Raw genomic sequence first — 24,629 nt, 5'->3', positions numbered from 1 at the left:
TCAAAGTTAGGCCATACTTTAGCCTGCCGCTAGGCGTCGTTGACACGCTTAGGTGCAGACGGGGTGTCCTGCGTAACCCGGCCTGCAGAACTGGATCCTCTGCCTTGGAGCTGGGTCAGGAAAGGGTTGCCTTGATGCATAATCGACCACCCAATTCCGCTATTCGATTTTTGTGCATCGATGTTCATCCCACATCTGCATGGTTAACGGAACACCACGAACTGATAGGCTTGGTGATTAATAGCTGAGCAAATATAGATGCTCTGACCTGCAGTTTGCAAGCGTCCGTCTACATTCGCAGAACATGTTTCCCCAGTGCGTGGCTAAAGGATTCGAACCAAACCTACGCGAAGGTATCAAGCTATTGCGCACGCTGACAAGTCATCGACCCCATCCGTCGAAGATCCTAGGTTGCTTATGGTAAGTGAGTAACCATCGTGGCCATTGATTACTGGCTATTAATATAGATAGAAAGTATCGTCCTGATATCCAAGCACAAATGGGGCTAAGAGGGCTTACCCAATCGAGTAACACCTCCACCATGGCTGAGCAGTCGTCTGCAATTATGACACCCTCCATAACCGGCCCCTTGGCACCGGGATTTGGCCTTCGAATAATTTTGGACGCTAGGAGACTACTAAGACTCTAAGAGAAGGAGCATCGACGTTGTAGACTCGCAAAGGTACGTTATCAGCACGTTCTGCAGATCAGAACCATCTGCACGTAACACGAACAGGTTAAACCCCCTTCATGCAATGCCTTTGCTCAGGGAATTATGCAGCGACATTGCTCGCTTGACGCACTGGACTCCATTGCTTTCAGTTGTTTCTCGATTTGACATCATGTCGAGTCCCCTCTTCTGAAGGCCCGCTCGGTACCTGCCCGTACCACTAGCGATGGCATAGGTCTACCGAGCCTGGACAATAAAAATGCGTTTCTTAGACCGCTTCTCTCCTCATCCAATATCTGCGGACTATATCCAAGAGGCCAGGTTCGACTTTCGAGTCCTGGTAACGTTCCTAAGCGTCCCAAAGGAGGGACCTGATGTTTCCCATGTTCGGGTCGTGCCATACTCGCAGCTCATCTTCACAAGGTCCGCTTGCTGGCCCCGCTGCAATCCTCCAATGAGACACTGCACAGAACCTGATAACAACCGGGTGCTGTATGATTTGTCTGCACTGGTTGCAAAAGCTTATAGGTGAGTTTAGAATGCTAGAAGGTGTACTAGTCGAGTAAGGGCTGAAAAGCCTGATATTCAGCGAGTATTCAATGCTATCAGGCCCGCCATAACGAGAGCGTCGTCATATCGTGCGTCGCACTACTGCGGACTCCTATATTAATTGAGGAGTTAGTAGGCATCCAAGCTGTGAGAATCCAGAAGAGGAACTTACACAAAGTGTGACCTTCACCATTCTAACCTTGCTAGATGAGTCAATCGTCAACACGGCTCTAAGTTTATACGATTTTGCCGTTATAATGCCTTCCGAGAAAAGCAAAGTCGGGATTTAGTGGAATAAGACAGGACGCTGAATGTCCTGTGGATTCTTTTCAAATGACTCCCTCCCCGCAGCGTAAGGCTGCCATGGCACAAAACCATGCAGCTTCTGGCACGTAAACTGGGCTGTCTTCTGACGAATAATCTGAAGTACTAGACGTCTAATTAGCAGGTGCGTATCTCGGATGTCGAATGTTGAAAGACACTCGGAGGAGCCAAGGAGGAATTGACAGAAGAATTGGGAACACATTCAGGCGATCAGGCAGCAAGCTATTTACCTGCTGTTCAGACCTTGGCCCCAATCCCTCTGATGCTGAATTCCATGTCGTTATTATCCTCTCGTGAGAGTGGACAGTTTGGATATACTTCCCTTTATATCTACTCGCTGTCTTTCCGTGTGTAGCCATAGACGTAGCTGTCTTCAGACAAACAATCGACAGTGCGTCCGCTGTTGTGCAGTAACATCTTCCTTAAATCTCTTGAGAACGTTAGAAGTGTGGTTTAGCAGAATCAGTCTGGCAGGGAGGAGGACATCTGTGTTGGTGCCTCAGGTGTAACTATATGCCTGAAGCCTTATCGCTCGCTATCGGCCGTCGCGCATCGCCAAATGAGATCATACCAGTGTGATGCATCGCAAAATCATTCAATAATATATCGCAATTTCCGAAAATATTGAAGCTACCTTTGCTCTACATTCTTTTAGATGCCCGTAGGAGTAAGATGAACTGGTATGCCTCACTAAGGCTTGCTTCAGCTAACGGTTCCTCAGACACCATCTCCGTTCCGTTTTCCTCCGCGTCCGGGTTCATCTGCTCGACCTAGTGCTGGATCTCAATTTGCATCGACTCCTCGCTTTGTGTTATCTCAGAAGCCGACTGACCCGGAAAAAGCAAAAGCAAAGGATGATATTAACACTAGTGATGCGGAGGAGTCGCCGCGATCAACGCCTCTCCCCACGGCACGTGTCGCGCCGCGGCGAAGAGGACGAGAATTAATCGAGGACTCGCAAGATGATGCGACGCATCTCCTCAACTCGGGGCTGGCGAGAGCCACCGATGATATATCTGACAGTGAGACGAACCACACAAGTCTGCTGGAGGGTGCTGGCGATATTGATGCCGCATTTGATGCGCTTTTCGGGCCGACTCCAATGGATCGCAGGAAAAGACGCCGTATATCTCTGGATGACGAACCACCTACGACTCAACCTGCAAAGCACAACAAAGATATGATCCTGACTTCTTCGCCGGAGACTTCAGCGTGCATGGTAGATCCGCCTTCATCGCCGATCTCATTCCGTACTCCAAAGCAGAGTACTCTGATAGCAGCTTCGCGGAGGACCGTAGCTGCTGCACAGCAAACGCCTAGGCCTGTAACTCCGGCAAGTACAGGACCATTCCGCGGCCCTCCTCGCTTCAAGATGTTTCAACCAGCATTGAGCAGTCAGTCGCAATTGACGGCACCATCTGCGTCGCAATTACCGACCCCTGGCCCCCAAAGACAGAAGCCAGTCTTTGTCCTGCCTCGCTCTCCGTCTCCATCACGGATGGACGATGAATCAACGATTCCAACTCCATTCTCCCCCTCCTCTCATGCTCTTCGTCGGCGAGGCCGTCCCCGATCTGGTACTGCAAACTACTTATCAGGCGGCATGGCCTCGGAAGTCCGCAGCTGGATCCTGGAAACGGGAACCAAAAGCGAACAGATACAGAAGAGTCTAAATGCTTGTTCTAGGGACCACCAGACCCAAGGAACATCTGATCTAAGCCAGTACTTCCTTGTTCTTCGCATCCTTGACGTTCGTCAGTCTGCGCTGGGAAGCTCTGGTCCACTATCTTATGTACATGGCGTACAAGTCACTCCTGACGAGTCCGAACGTGCAAACTCGCAGTCGAGGAGAGTTCTCCTTCTTGGTCCGCCTAGGCCAGCTAGCTCGCAGTCCTCTCGTGCAAGGACCCAAATTCCTGAGCTTCGCACTGGTCATCTGATCGGAGTGTTTCGGAGTCTGGTCTGGGAGGTTGGCTTGGAACAGGTGCATCTAGAGGGGAATGTGCCGAGGGAAGAAACGCAGGAGAACGAAGAGCTTGTGAGCAGTCTTGGGTGCGATAGAAGCACTGATCATCTGGAGAAATGGCTCGTTGGGATGGAATGGGAACTTATCGACCAGGGTTGAGATGGTCTCATGTACGCTTCGCTTTACTTGTTTTGATGATACCCTTGTTACTATCAGCCAATTCAAATTTCTTTGTATGACGGAAGATCCCCTGTACAGACGGCCAATATTATGATCGATTTTTGGTCACGTATAGACTCATGCAATGCTTTTCTTTATCCCACCGGACACCATGCTCCAAATAGGCCAAGAATCCTGACAGAGAACGGGAATATATACAAGAGAAAGGGTGTCGCATGCAATCACCCAAGACTAGCATCTTCACTCGCCACAACCTTCAAAGCATCCACAGCGACCCTGCATCCCCACCGAACCAACTTCTGCTCTTTCTCAGACTCTACAATATCTGTTTTCGAAACCACCTTTCGTATGAAATAGATCAATCCCTTGACGATCTGCGGCGTGTCTCGCGTGCGCAGGATGATTTCCATCAGAGGCTTCTCATTCCTCTCAGCTTCCTCATCCTGGTCCGCCTTCTTGCTCTTTTTCTTCGTCCGTTTCGATTTCTGAGACTGCTGGATGACGGTGATGATGAGGATCTCAAGAAAGGCCTTGGTCTTGGGCTGGAGGTAGGCGAAGTTGAGCGTTTTCAGCACGCTCAGCGTCAGTGCGCCGTCGGCGATGAGGCTGCCGTACATCTTGGCTAGGTTGACGGCGGATTTCATCGAGAGCTGGTTGCGCTCGTCGTTGTCGTCGCCGAACCCGGCATCTTCATCGTCCTCGTCCATATCGTCTGATTCGCCCATTCGCTTGAAGCCGTTCCACAGTGTATACATGAAGGAGATCTTCATGCGGCGGCCCATTTCACCACAGAGCCGCCGTGCAATCAGCGTGTAGTACGGGTTGTATGCCTCCTCTTCCATGGCGCAGTGAGTGAGAACGCGGGGGATTTCGTATTCCTGTGCGCGTTTTAGACGAAGTTTCATCAGTCGGACGTGGGCATCTTGATAGTCTGTTGCAGACATGATGGCGACAAAGATAGAGCGGCGAATATCGGTGTTCATGCGGTGTGCTTTTGCAATGCTTGCAAGGTCGGGCTCGTCCTCGCTGTCCTCTTCCTGGACAGCGGCTTTGTTGTCCTGCGGTAGGTTGGCTAGCTCCTGACGAGCGGACACAAGAGGATCTTCCTTCCAGCTCGCACCGACAAGCCACCACTTGCCCTTCTTTGAGGCATTGTGAATGTCCTCTCGTGAGATACTGATTGGCTCCGAGGCGCGCAGGACTCGGGAGTTGTTCAGAGAGCCTAGGATCTTTCGCATCTTGGTAATATGTTCCGAGGTCACACTTGAGCCAGGGGCGGATTTCAGACGGTTGTTCTTGAGATCGGTGATGGTGTCGATCATGAATTTTGTCCGGACTGACAGCGATTCTTCGCCAACCTTTGCTACAGCAGGTTGAATCAGGAGAACGATGTCTTTCAAGGAGGAGGGGTCATCTTGTCGGAGCTGGGGCCCAGAATCTAATTCTGTCAGTAACACATTCTTAGACAGAGAATATATGATAACGTACTTCTGATGACTTTGAGTAGTAACTCCGTGCTCTCCTCGTTGATCTCTTGCAGGAACAGCCGGATATAGTCGAACACCAAGGTGCTTCCGACGACGTGAAAGTTATAAAGTTGCGAGAGTAAAGAGATCAAGTTGATCATTTCCTTCCCTTGGAACTTGCCACGCTCATCCCCAGCTGCGTCGAATGTCTCAACCAGCTTCTGAACAAGCTCGGCTCCAAAATCGGGCCCAATAACTTTATAGAGTGCAGCGATGAAGCCTGCGTGGAGGATGATGAATGTATCTTGCAGAGCGGATCCTTCGCATACAAGGCCAAATAGTAGCGTCAAAAGCGTTGAAGTGACGTTTTGTCGAGGGTATTCACGATAGAGCTTCTCAAATTCGCCAAGAATAGAGATAAGATTGGCTTCCGACAGCTTGTTCAAATGTCCTTGAGCCTGACGCCTCAGTCTCGTAAGTGACTCGGATTCCGACGAAGAGCTTCCTCGTAGTGACGGAGGAATATATTTGCTCGGTTTGTTCTCGGCAGACGGAGCGACAGGCGCAACGTATGGATTTTCACGCTTCTTTGCGGCAGGCTTCTCTTCCTCCTCAGCTTCATCTTCGTCATCATCCAGATCGTCAAAGTCATCTTCATCGTCGTCAAAATCTCGAAGCTCCTCCTCACTTCCCAGCTCGCTGTCGTCCTCCTCCGAATCGTCCTCTGGCGCAAGACCTTGCGCTTTCCTTCTCTTATTCTTCAGCCATTCGTCAGCCTCTCGTTTGCGCTTTCGACTTTCGTCGGCAGATCCATCATCCAAATCTCCCAGCAAGTCGAGCAGTCCGTCTTCTTCGAACGACTTTGGCAGCTTTTTCCCCTTCTTCAAACCCAGCTTTTTCTCCAGCGCCGCGATTTCAGCAGCGTCCTCGTCAAGCTTGTCTTTCACGGCCTGAGAAACCTTGTGGGGCTTCACGCTTGAGGTATCTGCGGCATCCTCTGACTCGGACCCCTCAACTCCCTTCTGATTCTTCTTAAGTATCGATTTGGGCTTCGGTTCGGATTTCGCAGATTTTGACTTTGGCGGGGGTACATCTTCGTCTAAATCTGAATCTAAATCTGAGGCGTTTCCAAAATCTGCAAGATCCTCGTCATCATCATCGTCCTCGACCTCATATTGTCGAGCTTTCGATTTCGGAGGCGGTCCACGTTTCTTCTCTGTCCGTTCCGCTTGACGTCGGTCTTTTCGCGATCCAGGTCCGCTCCATTTATGCTTCTTTTCGCCGTAGTGATCTTTGATCCCCAGCTCGGCGCGAAGCGTCCGGGGTAAAGACGTAGTATTGTGTTTTGGCCTGGGTCGTCTCATCTCCGCGACAAATATACTAATCGATTATCGTTGGCTGTCGCAAAATAAATGTCCGCTGGTGATTTTTATGCCGTCGCAAAAAAAAGCTGCGGAGCGGAGGCGGAACTCAGCAAAGGCGGTGTGGGCTAGGTTGCGGAGATTTGTCTCCCCACCATGACAGCGTAGCGCGAAGGTCGAGATCGCTGCTAGACATTGGACAACCGGAGAGAGATACAGATACTCAGAATCTCATTGAGACGGTATCTTATATTACCTATAAGTTGCAACAACAAGTCCTTGCTGAATACCCTCATCTGTTACATCGCACAAACCATCCCGCATCTCCGAGCAAACACCCCCAGGATATCGCACTCACGATGGCACAACACCTCGGCCACGAAGAGGTACGAATTCACTAACTGCGCCTTACATTCCTATACAGAATTGGTGATCTGTTATTGAATCGCAACTAATCCGCCGCAGTTCTTCTCTTCCCTCTCCGACCTCCTCTCCAAAACCTCCCAAAAAGCCCGCGGCTCAGTCTTCCTCACCCAAAAGCCCCTCCTCCCAAGCAACACCAACACATCAGAGGAGGCTTCTTCTTCGTCGTCTTTGCCTCCCATCCTCATCAGAGCGACAGATGGAAACACAAACGCACCGAATCCGAAGACAGCCAAAGACCAGAACCAGAAGGCCGCAAAAACATCCAAGATCAAGCTTTCGACTGTAGTCGCGCAGGAGGATCTCGAGACGTTCTTTGCGCGGTACGCTGAGGTGTGCAAGACGGGTATGACGGGGCTCAAGAAGCGGGATCGGAAAAAGGGGAAGGCTAAAGCGAAGGGTGGTGCTTCGAAGGTTACCAAGGCTTGATCTTAGGGTTTGGTTGTCTGTGATGCGGCTGATGTGATGTTGGGGTTTTGCATTTATGGCGTTAATACTGGCTTCTTCTATATCCTCTTGCAATAGATCTGTTGCAGTACACGTGGTATGTAAAGGTAGTACCTCAATCGTACTCAATTGTCATGGCATATGGTTTGCTGGCKGTCTCGGCCCAGTGAGCCTTGTCCAGTATCAATGCCTCATATCTGCGAAGTTCAAAGGAACGGGTATATTGACAATCGATGATACACGCTAAAGGTACAGGTTTCATTAGGGAGTACATATCCAATGCGAGACTTGATCCGCCCACGAGCCTTACGATCGCCCCGAAACAGACAGGAAACAGCAAGGAAAGATCATACAAGAGGAGTCGTTAGAGAACAAGAATGCGGTGCGCCTAAGGGAATGCGCCTGATGAGAAATGAAAGGGCATTAAAACACAGTATTTAAAGAAATAGGCAAGAGGAAGTAGATATCAGGGAAAGACGATGAAGGTGGATCATGACATAGTTAGTCCAGATCCCAGGGATCGAGTTTCTTCGTGACATCCGATCCTGTTTCTTTTCGACGGTCGGGCGCAATTGGGATATCATAGTCATCCACGGCTTCTTGAGAATTGGCGGCATGGTATTCAAGTCTTCGGCTGAAATCGCCCATCGCTGAGTTAAGAGCTGGGCCTAAAACAATTCTCGCCGCAATGTGAATCAACAATATGAACAATTGCACTGGAGGCACCAGGACAAGGGTTGCAGTCTTCTGGAAGATGGAGGCTGCATCTTGCTTTTCCGGTGGACTACTACTGACCAGAATGGACCGTGGTGGCATAGGGGATATCTCTCGTTCTCGCGACGCTCTGGAGCGCCGGCGAAATTCAATGCTCATGTCGCTCAGGTTCCTTGCAAGGTCAGCCTCAGGGCTCGAGGAGATGTCCAGGAACGATGTGGAATTCGACCCCGAGGACTGATCCATCGGTGAAGTTCCAGCCTGAGAGACCGTGCTATTGCCGCGCTCTGCTGCTGAATAGAATCTCTTCTKGGACAAATCCGGCAGATGAAACGTCATGTCTTCCGCCAAACATTCCTGTTGATCCGGGAATTTGTCCGGGCAAGCGACTGATAACGGCGATGCGGTTGTCAATGGGGAATTGATCTCAGCGGCTGGAGATGGTGGTATTTCAATCGAGTGGTATGACTCGAAACTTGAGGAGTAGGACGTGTCGGGATCAACCTGCTGGTCGGACGCCTCTTCGAACCTTGCCAGCAAGGTTTCGAAGCTATGTTGTGTTTCCGCCACAGAGCTTGTGGGAAGAGGTAGCACCCCGGGAACGGTGACTGAAGACGGCGCCTCCATTTCATCATCAGCGATCGTCTCTAGAATTGTGCTATCACTGCCTTTCGTGGTGAAGCCGCTATCATCGGTTGTATTTCCATCCGTATCTTCCCCAGCACTTGCATTAAGCAGAGCCAAGTCTTCCGCTGCAGGTGCATTTTCCAACACCGATGTCGATCGAACGGGGGCACTTTCTCTTCGCCCCTTTGGGCGCCATGCCCGCTTCCGCCTCGGAGCTTTCGCTTCTTCAGGTATTTCAACAGTAAAACCTCTTTTAAAGGGGCATGGCGTTACTTCATATCGCAGAACCTTTGAAAGCGCCTCTTTCATAGCCGCTACTAGTTTCTTATCTTCCTCAGTCTCATTCGGAAGTTCGATGCGATAGTATGTGAGAGGCCGTATGCGCAGAACAAACGTCGACTCTCCATCCACACACCAACACTGAGAATTTTTGAGTATTGCATGAACGACACTCCCACACTTCAGGAAGACAGTCAGGCCATGCACCTTCTCAAGCCTCAGAGGCGCACAGGCAACTGTTCGCTCAGTCGCCGATCGCCATGGAAGAGTTTCAATAGTGTCAACCGGGTAGTCGAAATCGGCGGGAGCGGTACTCGATGGTATAGGCGCAAGGGCCCGGGGAGAGAAGTGGACTATCTTCGCAGACGGGTGGAAGAACAGGTCATTTTCGGAGGCTGTAGTGCGTAAGAACTCGGAGCTGGGCTGCTTCCGGGGTTGTAGTTTGGTCGGCAAAGTAGCAGATCGACGGATAGACCTAATATGAGCGGGGAGTACATCCGAGGACTCGGGCATATTGATAGCAGAAGAAACGACCGATAAAAAGGGTTACATTGAAGAAAGCAATAGCAGAAGGGTGAATTATAAAGCTAAATGGAGAGGTATGGTGTAGGGAAAGACAAGGAATGACCATGTAATCAAGGAGAGTGAAAGATGGATGAACCTAAGGAACGAACGGCGATTAAGTTATCTCCTGTCAGATGGAAATTATCATCATCATCGACATCGGCTGTTGATGAGGGACCGGTTACTACCACTTAATGATTGTTTCTCCCTCGTGATTCGCATCGACAGGTGGGGAATGTCGCCTGAGGCATCAAAGACACATGAACAGGTGGGTCCGCGCGCCTCACGTCGCCTTAGTAATGAATTTGCGGCTGGCGTCTATCTGTCCAATCATCAAATGCGATGACGCATTTGTTTCCTGCATTATCTACCTTATTTGGTTGCCTGTGCCAGCATTTATTGCTAGATTGAATGCTAGCATCACTAAGTGGACTACTTCTATTTAAAGGGATAAATTGCCGCTGGTAGGGAGCCTTCTGTGTTTTATCTTTCTCTCATAAGAATAACCCAGCTCGCTGGTTCACTGAACGTCCGTCATGTCCAATTTTGAGCCTAATGCCGTCATCCGCGGTTTCCAGCTCACAGTCGTCGGAAGTAAGTTGAAACCAAGCCCTTTTTGTTACTTGTAGTCGATCCCTTTTTGGTCGGTCTAGTAGTTTCGAGAACGTTTGGACAATTAACCAAAGAGGGCCTATCCATGCTCTTGTGAGTTTAGTTCAATGCTAATCTCTTGAAAGCTGTTCGAGCTCTGCGTAATCCGGAGCTCTTCAAGTATGACCATTTTCGGCAGGCCGCTCTAGCAATAGCTGTTGGAGTGATCATCCATCTGATTATTCAAATTCCGGTGCGGTTGTTATTGGTTCTTTGTTTACCTGGGTTGCCGATTGCTAAGATTTCTTTGACTAGATCATCGGTGTCAAGCTTCTCGTCTGGATCGCGTCATGGTTCTCCGATCTAGATCGTAGCTCATGGGATGACTACATCCTGAATGGCCTGAACTTCCTCAACAACTCTGTCCTTCAGGTACCATTCTTACTCATGACTTTAATGCGATACGTTACACCAACTCTTGGTGAAATGTAAGCCCGTTACACCCCTATATTGAAAGTACCTCTGCTAATTGCTTAGCTTTATGGAGTCTTTGAAATGGGTTGACTCAACCTACGTTCAGAAGCACAAGGCTGACGACCCGAGGACCCTTCGTGCCATGTACTACCCACACCTAGCGATGTACTCAACCAAAGGAGCTACTGGCGTATCAAAGCCGATTCCGGAGGCAATGATACTGTTTCTGCGGCGATACGGTCGCAAGTTCGGGACTCTCTTCGGACTCTACATGGTCTCGCTTCTTCCTGTTGTGGGAAGATTCGTCATGCCTGCAGCCTCCTTCTATACATTCCAGAGCAGCGTGGGAACAACTCCTGCCGCCGTAATCTTCGGGGCAGGTCTGGTTCTCCCAAATAGATTCATTGTCAGGTTCTTGCATACGTATTTTGCATCTCGCAGTCTAATGCGCGAACTGGTGAGTTGCGGTGGCGTCAGTCTCTTTTCTTGTCTGACATGGCATATAGCTTGAACCCTACTTTTGCCGGATCCATTTCACACCAGAACAGAAACGCCGCTGGTTTATGGATCGCCAAGGCGTTCTATTCGGTTTCGCTTTCGCCTTCACCGTGGTCCTCAAAGCACCCTACATTGGAGTGCTGATGTACGGCGTTGCACAAGCATCGACTGCATATCTGATCACAAAGATCACAGATCCCCCACCCAGTCCCGCCGAAAGTGAAGGTTTCGCCGAGAGCCAAGTCACCTGGAAGAACAAGCATGATTTCCTGCGGCTGTCATTAGATAACCTGGACAAGCTGAATCTGGCTTTACAGAATGAGGGGGAAGTGCAGGGGACAAAAATACCCGAAAGTCCGGGACGGAAGTTCTCTTGAAGGGCCCAAGTCTTATAGATCGGCAATGTTTTGATGCGGCAGAAGGTCAAGGCTTGGAATCGATGGACCACTGCTCGAGCATAGCGGCAAACAGTGAGAGCCAATGGCCTGAGTCTGAAAGGTAGATCCCTGTCGATGTAGGATCCCGCACCTACCATATCTATCATAGCGAAGCCGTTTCCTGCCATGTTTATCATCTCAATTTCAGAACGATGCCTTTCTTGGTTGGATATGATTTGCTGTTACACTGCGGAGGCCCGCTGATAAGCGAGATACAGTGATAAGGATGCATCGCTGATACGTAGACATCGCGTAATGCGCTCAGTACAATTTGGAGTAACATCTGCGATTTGGAGTAGCATCTTATCCTGTCCTCCCCGCCTGCGGGGTATACTTGATATCGGATGAAAGGATAGGTTCACAGGACAGTTTCCTCGGTTCCTGAAGCTGACGCGAGGATTCAAAAGGATGCGTTGTTCCTGTGCGATCCTATCAATCTTCTGCGGTTGGTAGACTACGCGTGCCTCAAACCATAATACTACCCTTTCTTGGTATATTCCTATAGGAACGGCTAAGTGACCTCAAAATGGGCGTCAAAGGGCTCCGTACCGCTCTCAAAGTAGATCTCAATAAGCCTGCTTGGGAGCAACCGGGCTTACATGTATGTGCTGTCTGAGAGCCCTGCATGTCCACAATACTGACGCATCGCTAGAATCGGTGGCATCCGGATGGTACGTCTGCTGTAAATGACATCGTCAATGTACTCCCCTTAATATGAACATCCTTGCAGTGCCGGCCTGTGGCAAGATCGCCAACAACGAAGTGGTCAAGATAGAATGTCTCGATTGGACTGGTGGCCAGATAAAGAACAATGATTCTGCCGACGATGTTAAGAACGTTGACCTAACGCAAATCCACTATCTCTCCGGTCCATTTGAGATTGAGACGGCCGAGCCTGGAGATGTTCTCCTTGTTGAGATCCAAGACGTTCAGCCGTTCGAGGACCGGCCCTGGGGCTTCACGGGAATCTTCAGTCCCAATAATGGTGGAGGGTTTCTGGATGAGATCTATCCTGAACCGTGCGATTGTCTTCCCCTTACACTGCACACAACTGACTTCTTTACCTAACAGTGCCAAAGCAATCTGGGATTTCGAGGGAATCTTCTGTTCTTCGCGGCATATCCCCCACGTGCGGTTCGCAGGTCTCATCCACCCAGGTATTCTGGGTTGCGCTCCTTCAGCTGAGATCCTCGCGGAGTGGAACCGTCGTGAAGGGGAACTGATCGCGGCGAACACCAGGGGCCGCGATGTCGCAAAGCCCCCCGAACCGAAGAATGTCCATGCCGGCAGTGCGGACGAAGACATCAAAGCCAAGATCGCCAAAGAAGGCGCAAGGACGATCCCCGTTCGTACACACCTTCCCTCCCAGAACCCCATGAACATAACCTAAGAGACTTGACTAGGGCCGTCCCGAACACGGAGGAAACTGCGACATCAAGAACCTCTCCCGCGGCTCGAAAGTGTACCTCCCCGTGCACGTCCCAGGAGCCAAATTCTCCGTTGGCGACCTCCACTTCTCGCAAGGCGACGGGGAGATTTCATTCTGTGGCGCTATCGAGATGGCGGGCGTCATAACGCTCAAGTTCACAGTACTCAAAGACGGGATGGCGAAGATGGGGATGAAGTCTCCCATCTTTCACCCCGGCCMTGTTGAACCCCAGTTCGGGCCCGGCCGGTATCTGACTTTTGAAGGGTTCTCCGTCGACGAGCATGGCAAGCAGCATTACCTGGATGCGACGGTTGCGTATCGTCAGACTTGTCTGCGGGTCATTGAGTATCTTCGCCGCTATGGGTACAGTGATTATCAGATTTATCTGCTGTTGAGCTGTGCCCCTGTTCAGGGGCATATTGCGGGGCTTGTGGACATTCCTAATGCGTGCACAACGTTGGGGGTGCCCATGGACATCTTTGATTTTGATATCCGGCCTGAGGCAGAGGTAGTCAAGATGGATATGGGAAGTTGTGCTTTTGCCAGCAAGTGACTTGATTTTCCACTACACACTAGGTATATTTACACTAGTGTGATCGCCATATTTCCTTTCTTCTGCATATTTTTCGGCTTACAGAACAAGGTTTACGCAAGATATTTTCGTCAGAGTCTTCTTTCTCCCGAGCCCATTGAGCGGAAGAGCAATTCCCTGAACTCCAAAGTACGGTGGCCAGCTCCAAACATGCTATCTATGTAGCGACACTTCATGAAAATCTAAGCTAGTCTTCAAGCCGATGAACACGCCGACAGGTCTATAACCGGACGCTCCTTCCTCCAATCCTCGTCCACTGATCCTCTCCGACTTTCTGAAAATCCATGATCCTGTCAGGCCCACCAAATCGATTCTGAGTCGCTCTCCAGTCTCGATCAACAGCTGTCTCCGGCCTCCATCGAACAACGTCCTTTACCTCTTTCTGTAGTTTACTCTCTAGAGCATCAGCGATAAAGCCGCCAATTGTAGGCATTTGCATGGCGCCATTGCCGGAACCTCCCACAGCGACTAACAGCGAGGGGTGTTCAGGATGTCTATCGATCAAGAACGCACGGTCTGGGGTATCAGCGTCCCAGCAAATGCGCGCGAAAGACAGTGGTCGGTCCGCCAGATGTGGCATCGTATCCCGGAGAAAGTCTCGTGCGCGGGCTTCCGCTTCGAGCGGAATCTGATGCTTTGCGAAGGGAACACTCTTCTCCTGGCCCGGTCTGTCTGGGTCAGAGAGAAAGTTGCAGTAGCCCGGATGTTCGTCACAAATCTTGAGCTCGTGTTTGTCTTCATCAGGCTCCATGAAGAAGCCTTTGGCGATGTTGAACAACACGGGAAGGTTCCGGTATCGCTTGACCTCCTCTGGATCCATCTGAATATGACAGAGAGTCCACGCGGTAGGCCGAAGCTGCTTCTTGAAGTCTAGGAGACCGTCACTGCCAGCACCAGCCGAAAGAATAGTGCGATGGGCTCTGTGTACGCGGCCATCGGCGGTTCTGGCTCCAACTACATCGCTATCTTCGTATACTAACGATACGACATTCCCTTCCGGAGAGCCAGTGATGAATTTGACTCCCAGGCGCTTAGCCTCATTGAAAGCAGAGATCATGGCCTTTTTGGCGTGAATCCACCCAGCTCCAGACTTGTGCCACCAGCCTTTCCAGCCAGGGAAATCGCCTGTCAGTACGCCTGGCGGCATGGTCTGGCGGAAATCCTCCGCTGTCTCCAGCTTGACGAAGTTTGTTTCCGACGGTTCAACCTCGTCCTTCCGTATGTGGTCAATCAGAGCAGGCGTGTGGCCCGATACAATGAAGCCAGTTTCGTGAAAGTAAGGCTGGAAAACCGGGTCAGTTTTCCAGGCTTTTAGAGCAGCCCGCGTAAATGTCGAGAAGGCTGCGCTTCGGGGGTCGGATGAGCCATCTGTCTAACTGTTAGAAGACGGGACATCCTCTTCATATCTTAGTTTCTTCAGTCGTACCCTTGAGCTCGTTGTGCTCCATAATTTTATTGATGTCATTGCCTGCCGCGATGGGCGAAGGAACTGGATGAGGATCGAGAACTATGACATTTTTGTAGCCTCGACGAGCGAGATGTAGAGCAGTTGAGCAGCCCCATGTGCCTGCCCCAGTAATGAGAATGGAAGATTCGGTGGTCAAGTTCGAAGACGCCATAGTACCAGGTCAAGGCAGTGATTATACTAGCAACGCGAATGGAACGGACGTCAACGAGATATTCGTCTGCGACTGGGCGTGAAGCTGTATTTCAATGACAGAAATGCGGCACGCGAATCATGCCATATCAATTCAAAGCAGAGTGTCGGATCGTTCCGAGCTGTCTGCCTCAAGGGTGACGCTACTGACAGAGACCGTCTTATCTTGTTGTGGGTTTGTGGTTTTTCCCCACTTCGGATTCCTTGAAGCTGCACCGGCTGGACCTTCCTCGTCTCTTGGACGCATCCAGAAAGTCTGGGGTAATCATCCAAGATCGTCATGTCTCCGCATCTTTAATCAGACCCATAATGATGGATAAAGAGCCTTGGTCGATATACTTTATCTGAGGCTTATCGCCTGACCACCTCTCAATGAAGGTATTGGTCGAGCTCGCCGAATTATTGACCCCTGTTGCTTTGACATAGACGAGACAATGACATCGCGGGAAATTTCCTCGTCCCTCGGTCCGCGATACTGTATTCCATTGGACCTTGCTATCTCATTGTCGTTTGGAGCTTCCTCCTTTCAGTCACTTATCGTATCTTCCCCTCTCGTGAGGTCAACGGATATGACCCACAGCGCGGTTATCTCATTGCATCAATGCTGTGCTAGTGCCAATATCCCCTGGTCGCCTGCTATCGAATGGCATACCTTGGCAGGGTTTTCGTGAGGGGTATTGAGTGGTATCGAAGGTATTTGGGATCACAATCTCTTCCAATGAGAATGCCATTGGGAAACTACGTGCTGAACCGCTCGGCCCAAAGAGAGTTATTGTAAATCTATTCCCGAATGTATTATGCCCGTGAAAATATTTAAAGGACACGATTTCCTGTGATGATCGATAGTGGAAGCAAGTCTTTTGTGGATATCAATTTGACACATGATGGCTCGTTGGGATGATGTTTACACAGATGTCCCAGGAACTGTATACCTGGTCGACGGTAATAACACCCTTTCAAATGAGACACGGTGGTCAACTAATCTTGTACAGCCTCCGCAGCTTTAACGGGTGCTGCCCATGCAGGGCGGGATATTCTTCTGATTCCGCAGCCTTCATCCTCCCCTGCTGATCCTCTGGTGAGTGGAGTTTGAGTTGTCTCATGACTCTAGGTCTGGTACTGATGCCTTGATTAGAACTGGTCTAGAAGCAAGAAATACTGGACTCTCTTTCTTATATCTGCCTATGCGTGCGTTAACTCCTTTGGAGAAAACAACTGGGGTGCGGCATGGACAACCATAGCCGAGGAGACTGGAGTTACTCTGGAGAACATGAACGGGGGTTCAGCCCTCAACTACCTCTTGCTTGGATTCTTCAATGTGATCTGGATCCCCACGGCAATGAAGCTCGGACGAAAGATTGTTTACATTCTGAGTTTGCTCTTCGTTCTCGGCGGCGGTATTTGGGGTGCGTTCTTCGAAGGCACGGCCCAATACTACGCTATGTCTGCTATCGGTGGCATTGGAACGGCCGCATATCAGGCTCTTATTCAATTAACGGTTTGCATTGAGTCGTTCTTAATTAGGATCCTTCTGCTGACGGACCACCCCAGATCTTCGATCTTTTCTTTACACACGAGCGCGGTAGAATGGTGGCCATCTACATTTTCTTCCAGCAGCTGGGCTCTATCTTGGGCCTGATCCTGGGTGGGTATATCACTGATGGTATCGGCTGGAGATGGAGCCAGCCTATTGTTGCGATTGCATGCGTGAGCCTCGACCGTCTTAATCTTGACTGCGATCTAGGAGCTGACTCTCATCAGGGGATTTTGATCTTACTATTCATCTTCACGTTCGATGATACCATGTTCCCGAGATACCGATTCGGGAACAGAGGCCCTTCAGCTGCGAAGATTGAGACTTGCACCACACAGGATGACGCACAAGCCACGCCTGAAAAGGCTCAGAAGCTCGAACCGTCTACGTCTGTCGCTGTAAGCCATGGCGCTGGTGAAGTCGACATTCCTCGTCGGAGCTATCGCCAGAAAGTCGCCCTGATCCACTACCTTGAAGATGACCAGACGACTTGGTACCAATACTTCCGGCGTCCCTTCTACCTCTTTGCGTTTCCAAACATTGTGCTGGCCGGCATTCAATTCGCCTTTGGCTGTACAGCCGGTATCGTCTCTTTCAATACCATCTCGGAGATCATGACGGGGCCACCCTACAACTGGAGTGCAGGCTCAGTAGGCCTATTATTCCTAGCTGCTCTTGTCGGTAACTTTATCGGGTAAGCATACTAACAATCTCTTCCAACAAGGGAGTCTTGACAGTTTCAATCTAACAGTGAACTAGCATGGGCATCGGATCCTTCTCAGACTGGATCGTCCTCTTCCTAGCCCGTCGGAACAAAGGCTATAAAGAGCCCGAGATGCGTCTCTGGGCCTATATCCTCCCATTTATTCTCGGCGCTGTAGGCTACTTCACCTACGGCTGGGGCGCCACGKCCGGTGACCACTGGATGTCGATCGCCGTCGGGCTCTGCTGCATGATCGCACAGCAAGTCTCGGCGACAAGTATCGCGACCGCATATGCAATGGAGTGCTTCGACCGGGTAGGTCTCACCTTTAAAATACTTCCCAAACCCTCGTTATGGCCCCACGTGAGACAAGTATCGTCTGACAACCTCAGATTTCCGGAGAACTCGTCATCGTCCTCGCCATTTGTTCCTCCTGCATCAACTTCGCCATTTCATTCTCGGTGCAGCATTTCATCGACGCAACGAATTACGGCTGGCCGTTTACATTCTTTGGCATCTGGGTGCTTTTGTCCATGCTTATGGCTGGACCGATGTTGATCTGGGGGAAGAGCTGGAGACGGAGGTGCAAGGGGCGTTATGAGAAATTCCTTGCTGAGACGGGACGCTCAATTTCGTAGGTATTTGCTCGGGTTGTCTGCGTTTCAAAGATCAGGTATGAGCTGTTATTTGGGTATTGAGAGGATGGTGTAATCGTATCCCTTCAGTTGCTGAATCCTGTTTCTGTTGTATCTACTGAACCACAGAGAATCTGTATATGGATTGTCGGAATATCAAATTCCAGCCCAAGGCTCATGTCCCCTTGCAGCTACCAATAGTCGATCGTGATCTAAATCTATCATGTTTAAATTCGCGACTCCGCTTCAGAGACCCATATACTCGACCTCTTGTTGGGATTATTTTATTCATACGCTAGTTGAACAATTGCTGGGCGTATCACGAGAACGAACACAATGCGCCAGTCACCATGCTTCAGAGCCGGTAAAATATTGGCCCAGAAACCCCATCAGCTTCTGACTGCTCGAGAACGGGGAATCGCAAGGAAATGCAATGAGCATCACCGCTTTTGTGCGCAACTGAAAGGAAAGGATTACATAAAATCATGAGTCATTGACCGATGAACCATGACGCCGCTGCTTTACGAGAAGAACTTCCGAGCGGCGGCCTTCTCCTTGGCTTCACGGTCCTTGATCGCCTTCTTGACCTTGGCGATCTCGTTAAGAATGCCAGCGTCACCGGGGGCCAGCTTCAAAGCCTCCTGGAGATCCTTCAGAGCCTCATCTTCCTCCTTCAGGCCACTGTAGGCGACAGCGCGGCGGTAGTAGGCCTTGGCTTTATCTGCTTCCTTGGCGTTGGCGGCGTCGGCGACTTCAAGGGCGTAGGTAGCCCAGTTCTGGGCATTCTTGTATTGACCAAGCTTGTTCGCGAGTAGGGACGAGTTGGAGTGAAGAGTGAAGCGAAGAGATTTCATCTGAGGCTCGAGGTCCTTGGGATCGTTCTCATCGGGATCAGGAAATTCGTTCAGGTAGCGCAGACCCTTCTGGTACTTGTCAAGACCAAGGGCAAGGTCGCCGCTCTTGAAAGCAGTGTTGCCAAAGTTCTTTAGCTCGGAAGCGATCTTGAAGCAGACCTGAGCGTTGAGCTCCTCGCCCTGGTGATCATCGGGGTAGTCCTCGTAGGGGTCTCCCGTGGCGTCGGCAACCTGCTTGGTGGCGTTCTCGTAGTCGTCGCCAGTAAGCTCACCGCAGTCAACGATGGTCACGTCGGCGGTAGGTTTGTCGGCTTGGGTAGGCATGTTCTCGATCTTGCGAACAATACTCTTTCCGTTGATCACTTCACCGAAGACCACGTGCTTGCCGTCTAGGTGGGGGGTCGGGACAGTGGTGATGAAAAACTGGCTGCCATTCGTCCCGGGACCAGAGTTGGCCATCGAGAGGAGGAAAGGTCTGTCGTGCTTGAGCTCGAAGTTCTCGTCGGGGAATTTCTCGCCGTAAATGGATTCACCACCAGTTCCATTGAAATTGGTAAAGTCACCACCCTGGATCATAAACTGCTTGATCACACGGTGGAAAATGGATCCTAAGCGCGCGCAACCGTGAGACTCTGAATCGCACCTTGAAGAGATAGGATGAAGGTCGTACCCTTGTAGCTCAGTGGTTTTCCTTGCTTTCCCATGCCCTTCTCTCCTGTGCAAAGGGCACGAAAATTCTCTGCGGTCTTGGGAACGACTGGGGGTCCGTTAGTATCTCAGCGACGAAAACTGGAAACACGTTCTGTACCATCATTGAACTGCGATTACACAGTCAAACATTAGCTGAGTGACCCAATTGACGAAAAAGAGACTGGTAATCTCACCAATTCAAGCGCAACACGGCCGACCTTCTGGTTGCCAATCTGAATGTCAAAGTAGACGCGAGGACGACCTGCGATCACACCAGATCAGTAACCCCTCATCCCGAGGTCGAGAACCCCACACTAGACGGGGCAGTACGTACGCTGAGTCTCAGCCATGATTGCAAGCTAGAAGTAGGGCAATAATGAATGAATATGCCGAGAGATGACTAGGAAAGATCAACAGTGGAGAGAGCGAAAGTGTTGTGTCAGAAAGTGAGAGGAGTTAGTGAGGAGAAGCTGAGGAATTAACGGACAAAGTGGGCTGGACCAGCCCTTTTTGCGATGCTTCAAGAAGCTTCCATCAACTCCGCACTCATTCAGTCTGCGGGCAGTAACGAACAATATAAGACCACTTCCAATTTTAGATGCATGGAGGGTCCATTGAGGTTCATTCTGGAAAGGAACTAGCCCAAATCATTACGTTATGTTCAATTTGTGAATCTATCTAATATTTACACCCGAACCCAAGCAACCAAACACCTTTTCAGCATACAGTATGTTAGGTCATTATTCCAGCAGTGATGCTGGTAGTTCAAACTCAATGGTTTGCGTCTCCCCGTCTTTCCGTTCGCCTTGCGGCTTATTCTGTCCCTCCCCGGGCTTTTTCTCCTTCGCCAGTTTGGTGTTGATCTCGATTGTGACCTAAAGTTGACCCTCATCGTCAGTACGGCTTGACAGACTTAATCGGAGACAAGGCACGAGGAGGAGCAAAAGCTGACCGCCGCATCCTCACTGCGGTAATCTACACCCACCGGCCCATCATTCTTCAGTTCGACATCCATCATGGCCTGGAAGACGCCGTTGTGGACCCGGTCGGGTTTGTACGCTTCGCGCAGCCGGCGGAAGAAGTAATCGTATAGTTTCCGTGCTGTCTCCGCGTCGGCTGCATCGTGGAAGTCGGGTTTGCTGCCTTTCTTCAATTGACCGTAGAGCGTAAATTGTGATACTGTGTCAAGTGTCAAAGGGCGCATTCGAGGATCTCTAGACGGCCAAACCCACCACAGAGCACCTCTCCCTCAATGTCTTGCACGTTCCTTTTCCACTGAATGGGAAAAACATGGTTAGCTTCTGGTACGCCCTGCCCGGGGTATAGGCTACTCACTTGGCCGCCTTCTTCGGCAGGCCATAATTTGGCCTTCAATATCCGCTGAATGAGAGTATCTGCGTCCTTTTCGGTATCCTCCTTGCCTACACCGGCAAGGACAAGCAATCCGCGGCCGATTGACGAGACCAGTTTCTCGTCTACCGTGACCGACGCAGATTTCACTCTCTGGATGACCGCTACTCATGGATTAGCGGAGAGGGACTATGCGGAGGGAGCTAGGCGCACCTTTCATGTCGAAGTATCTCGCGGAGGATTCGCTCCGAATCCCAAAAAAGATATATTCAATGGAAAATCTAACTAGTCCAGACGATTGTTAGATTCTATTGTCAAAGCGATAAAATGGCCTTTATGAGGCATCACAGGCTATGCATCAGAATAAAGACGCATCGGGAAATAGCCGGGAACGGAGATGACATACCTAGTTCAAAAGGCACAACAGGGATATCATCAGTTCCTAGGACCAAGCTCTTATCAAATTTTCTTTGATACAGAGCAGTAGAATATTCAACCCATAAAAGAATCAGCGTAGGGACATTCACGTAGAGTAAGTAGATGGCGATAACAGTAGTTTCGCCGCCTCCGCCTTCGATAACCCTCCCGCACATATGCTTGCTGCCCGCCAAACTCACCGCCTTCACCAGGTTCTTGACAACTCCGACAAGCACCAGGAGATTCATTAACATTCCCAGCCTTTTCTGGCATCATCTCCCAGCGCGTCTACTTTCGCATTGTCGCCCAACACCCTTCTCCTCCGTCCCACTGGAACCGCAGCTTCCAACCCGTCGATCACCTTTCCGTATCTCCCTAAAACTCCGAAAATTCCCTTTCTTCCCACGGCGATCTGTTCATGTGAACAGCAGCCATGACGTCCCGCAAAACACAGCAAGAGATCGACAAGACCTTCAAGAAGGTCGCAGAAGGCATACAGACATTTGAGGGGATCTATGAGAAGATCCGCTCAACATCGAATCCTACCCAGCGAGATAAGCTGGAGGAGAACCTGAAACGAGAGATCAAGAAGCTGCAGCGATTCCGCGACCAGATCAAGTCATGGGCTTCGGGTAATGAGGTCAAAGATAAAGGACCGCTGCTTGAGCAGCGCAGAGCAATCGAAACTGTGGGCCAACAATTCCAAACCGACTGACACCGCCTTTCCGGGACATGGGAGAAAGCTAACAGAGGTTGCAGTGTATGGAGCAGTTCAAAGCCGTGGAAAAGGAGATGAAGACCAAGGCGTATTCCAAAGAAGGCCTTTCCGCTGCGTCGCGACTCGATCCCAAAGAAAAAGAAAAACTCGAAGCCTGCGACTTCCTATCGACCTGCGTGGACGAACTTCAACTGAAGATTGAGGCGATGGAGGCCGAAGAGGAGACCCTTCACGTGCAGATGAAGAAGGGCAAGAAGGATATCACCAAGACAAATCGTTTATCGGACCTCTCACGGATACTGGAGCGACATAAGTGGCACGTCAACAAACTTGAGTTGCTGCTACGAGCGCTTCAGAACGGCGCGGTCGAAACCAGCCAGGTGGTGGATCTGAAGGAGAGTATCAAGTACTACGTGGATGATGGACACAACATCGATTACTGCGGAGAAGACGAGACGCTCTATGACGATCTCAATCTGGGCGAAGACGCCGAGGCGCAGTTTGGAATGGTTGGAGACAACGATCGCGTTTCGTCGCAGGACGCACAATCGATCCAGGAGGACGAGCCGGAAGTGAAGGCGAAATCGTCGAAAGCTGACGCTAGTGGGCTCCGCCGGCCATCAGCGCAGATGAAGTCACCTTTGCCAGTTCTCGCAACACTTCACCCTCCAACACCCAACAACGCCACTTCTGTCATGAAACCCGCTCCTCCTCCAACTCGTCCCCCTGGTGAGACTCTCAAATACGCATCAGCAGCGGCTGCCGCAGCTGCCAGCGACAAAAACGGTGTCGGTATTGCCCCTCTGCCCCCACCGCCTGGTACGAGCCCTGCCTACACCGCCGCCATTCCAGTCTCGAGAGCGTCATCCACTGCGTCGCCAGTTGTGTCCTCGGTCCAACCAGTATCGAAAGCGACAGCGACCGTCACCGAAGAGCCTGGTGGACACAGTCGGTCCAAGACTCCAGCTCTCAGCCCCAGCGTCGCAGGGACGCCCGCAGCGGCCAGTGCTTCGAATACGATGCCTTCTACCCCAGCGATGGATAAGGCGAACGCCGCAGCCGCCAAGGAACAACCTGCGACGGCCAACGGTGAGACAGGCAAGGAAGATGAGCAGCGCGACGAGTCCATCTACCATCTGCCTCCAGGGCTGCAGGATTTGATCCAGTCGTTTGAGATCACCAAGACCCGCGCGGCGAACAGTGCTACAAGCTCGTCACCATCGGTTCAGCGGCTGCTCGCAGCATCACTGGCGACGTGCCCGGAGCCTGCCGATGCAGAGAAGCCCCGTCATTACCGACCCTCGAATCCTTACAACACCCCTCTCTACTACCCGCAAGAACCACTCGCCATATTCGATGATCCTCGTCTGTATGACACCGGACGGATAGATACCGATACGCTTTTCTACTTGTTCTACTACCGTCAGGGAAGCTACCAGCAGTACCTGGCGGCTAAGGCGCTCAAGAACCAGAGCTGGCGCTTCCATAAACAGTACCAGACTTGGTTCCAACGCCATGAGGAGCCGAAAAACATCACCGAGGACTATGAACAGGGTACATATCGGTTCTTCGATTACGAGAGTACCTGGTAAGCGTTTCTTTCTTTTCTTTTCTTTTCTTTTCCATGCAACAAACTAATCGAGACGCAGGATGAACCGGCGCAAGGCGGATTTCAAATTTATCTACAAGTATCTGGAGGATGAATTATAAGAAGTGTATCTTGGGTGCATATGGGGCGGGCTTTCCTTTTTCTGCTGGACAGGTGGCGAACAGGGATATTTTGATAGGTTCATCTTCATCTCCATCATCATCTTTGATACTTGTGGTGGTCTTGAATGTCCGCATTAGGCTGGTTGGGTTTTGACTGGTGATGGCGGGAATATGTGATATTCACTTCATTTATTTCCTGCCACTGTTTTTCCCCTCCTTGTCTGTTTCTTTTTCCTTCTCATAGTTCTTCTATGGTGTCATCTGTGAATGAGTAAATGAATGGGACAGCAGAACATGGGAGTTCTGCCTATGCTACATTCTTTTCCTAGGTTGGCTGATCCAGCAAAAGTAAGAAACAGCACAACTAAAGATGGTGAGGAGAACAAAGCTGCAAGGCTAGGTTCACCAAACAAGGTTTGCCCTTCCGTCAGAGCTTAAGATGAATCAATAGCTCCTCTGGGCTGTGAAGCAAGCAGATGACACCCTGGCAGGACCTGGCTGAAGCTTGCTCGCTGGTCCCTATCATAATTCCCCTAATCAAGATAAACGTTTTCCCTGCGTCACACGAGCGAGGACGGACTATCGTAGACAGGAATATAGTACATCTTTGCCCCGGTTGTCAAAAAGGACAACTGGCTGACGCAAGCCTCTATCCGCCTCACTCGACGACTCCTCCTCGTATTCTCCCGTGCAAAACGACCGTAGTTTGCATCCTTACTCACAGCAATCGGAGGTGCGGGATTTTTGAACCTGGATCATCATGATCATGG

General features: G+C 50.6%; 11 protein-coding genes across 11 annotated transcripts; 6 read left to right on the top strand and 5 right to left on the bottom strand.

Moving 5' to 3' along the window:
• Positions 1-2,198: 2,198 nt before the first annotated feature.
• Asppvi_001442 (uncharacterized protein) lies at positions 2,199-3,668 on the top strand (the record flags this gene model as incomplete). The annotated part of the gene is made up of 2 exons (XM_043297739.1): positions 2,199-2,210; positions 2,265-3,668. The coding sequence occupies 2 exons, from the start codon at positions 2,199-2,201 to the stop codon at positions 3,666-3,668; spliced, it is 1,416 nt and encodes a 471-aa protein (XP_043153674.1).
• A 242-nt stretch (positions 3,669-3,910) lies between these two features.
• Asppvi_001441 (MIF4G domain-containing protein) lies at positions 3,911-6,519 on the bottom strand (the record flags this gene model as incomplete). The annotated part of the gene is made up of 2 exons (XM_043297738.1): positions 3,911-5,127; positions 5,178-6,519. The coding sequence occupies 2 exons, from the start codon at positions 6,517-6,519 to the stop codon at positions 3,911-3,913; spliced, it is 2,559 nt and encodes an 852-aa protein (XP_043153673.1).
• A 356-nt stretch (positions 6,520-6,875) lies between these two features.
• Asppvi_001440 (signal recognition particle 14 kDa protein) lies at positions 6,876-7,368 on the top strand (the record flags this gene model as incomplete). Its single annotated transcript, XM_043297737.1, has 2 exons — positions 6,876-6,902; positions 6,982-7,368. The coding sequence occupies 2 exons, from the start codon at positions 6,876-6,878 to the stop codon at positions 7,366-7,368; spliced, it is 414 nt and encodes a 137-aa protein (XP_043153672.1).
• A 519-nt stretch (positions 7,369-7,887) lies between these two features.
• Asppvi_001439 (uncharacterized protein) lies at positions 7,888-9,519 on the bottom strand (the record flags this gene model as incomplete). Its single annotated transcript, XM_043297736.1, has 1 exon — positions 7,888-9,519. One exon carries the CDS (start codon positions 9,517-9,519, stop codon positions 7,888-7,890), a length of 1,632 nt encoding a protein of 543 aa, XP_043153671.1.
• A 587-nt stretch (positions 9,520-10,106) lies between these two features.
• Positions 10,107-11,510, top strand: usgS (transmembrane protein UsgS; the record flags this gene model as incomplete). The annotated part of the gene is made up of 5 exons (XM_043297735.1): positions 10,107-10,164; positions 10,308-10,414; positions 10,477-10,649; positions 10,699-11,092; positions 11,142-11,510. The coding sequence occupies 5 exons, from the start codon at positions 10,107-10,109 to the stop codon at positions 11,508-11,510; spliced, it is 1,101 nt and encodes a 366-aa protein (XP_043153670.1).
• Positions 11,511-12,096: 586 nt separating this feature from the next.
• Positions 12,097-13,552, top strand: Asppvi_001437 (acetamidase/formamidase family protein; the record flags this gene model as incomplete). Its single annotated transcript, XM_043297734.1, has 5 exons — positions 12,097-12,171; positions 12,223-12,241; positions 12,301-12,589; positions 12,642-12,915; positions 12,974-13,552. The coding sequence occupies 5 exons, from the start codon at positions 12,097-12,099 to the stop codon at positions 13,550-13,552; spliced, it is 1,236 nt and encodes a 411-aa protein (XP_043153669.1).
• A 259-nt stretch (positions 13,553-13,811) lies between these two features.
• Positions 13,812-15,210, bottom strand: Asppvi_001436 (NAD(P)/FAD-dependent oxidoreductase; the record flags this gene model as incomplete). Its single annotated transcript, XM_043297733.1, has 2 exons — positions 13,812-14,959; positions 15,018-15,210. The coding sequence occupies 2 exons, from the start codon at positions 15,208-15,210 to the stop codon at positions 13,812-13,814; spliced, it is 1,341 nt and encodes a 446-aa protein (XP_043153668.1).
• Positions 15,211-16,132: 922 nt separating this feature from the next.
• Asppvi_001435 (putative MFS transporter) lies at positions 16,133-18,123 on the top strand (the record flags this gene model as incomplete). The annotated part of the gene is made up of 7 exons (XM_043297732.1): positions 16,133-16,190; positions 16,241-16,326; positions 16,384-16,746; positions 16,800-16,955; positions 17,010-17,476; positions 17,542-17,800; positions 17,878-18,123. 7 exons carry the CDS (start codon positions 16,133-16,135, stop codon positions 18,121-18,123), a joined length of 1,635 nt encoding a protein of 544 aa, XP_043153667.1.
• A 518-nt stretch (positions 18,124-18,641) lies between these two features.
• Asppvi_001434 (CYP40/PPID family peptidylprolyl isomerase) lies at positions 18,642-20,014 on the bottom strand (the record flags this gene model as incomplete). Its single annotated transcript, XM_043297731.1, has 5 exons — positions 18,642-19,582; positions 19,645-19,731; positions 19,783-19,792; positions 19,859-19,926; positions 19,999-20,014. 5 exons carry the CDS (start codon positions 20,012-20,014, stop codon positions 18,642-18,644), a joined length of 1,122 nt encoding a protein of 373 aa, XP_043153666.1.
• Positions 20,015-20,404: 390 nt separating this feature from the next.
• On the bottom strand, positions 20,405-21,679 carry Asppvi_001433 (D-aminoacyl-tRNA deacylase; the record flags this gene model as incomplete). The annotated part of the gene is made up of 5 exons (XM_043297730.1): positions 20,405-20,539; positions 20,617-20,843; positions 20,897-20,939; positions 21,000-21,178; positions 21,421-21,679. 5 exons carry the CDS (start codon positions 21,677-21,679, stop codon positions 20,405-20,407), a joined length of 843 nt encoding a protein of 280 aa, XP_043153665.1.
• Positions 21,680-21,864: 185 nt separating this feature from the next.
• Asppvi_001432 (general negative regulator of transcription subunit 5) lies at positions 21,865-23,859 on the top strand (the record flags this gene model as incomplete). Its single annotated transcript, XM_043297729.1, has 3 exons — positions 21,865-22,119; positions 22,191-23,737; positions 23,799-23,859. The coding sequence occupies 3 exons, from the start codon at positions 21,865-21,867 to the stop codon at positions 23,857-23,859; spliced, it is 1,863 nt and encodes a 620-aa protein (XP_043153664.1).
• Between the last annotated feature and the right edge of the window lie 770 nt (positions 23,860-24,629).

The sequence above is a fragment of the Aspergillus pseudoviridinutans genome (genome assembly GCF_018340605.1).
Source record: "Aspergillus pseudoviridinutans IFM 55266 DNA, scaffold_1, whole genome shotgun sequence".
Lineage (NCBI taxonomy): Eukaryota > Fungi > Ascomycota > Eurotiomycetes > Eurotiales > Aspergillaceae > Aspergillus > Aspergillus pseudoviridinutans.
Note: the sequence above shows the minus strand (reverse complement) of the source record. Positions and strands in the feature narration are given on the sequence as shown.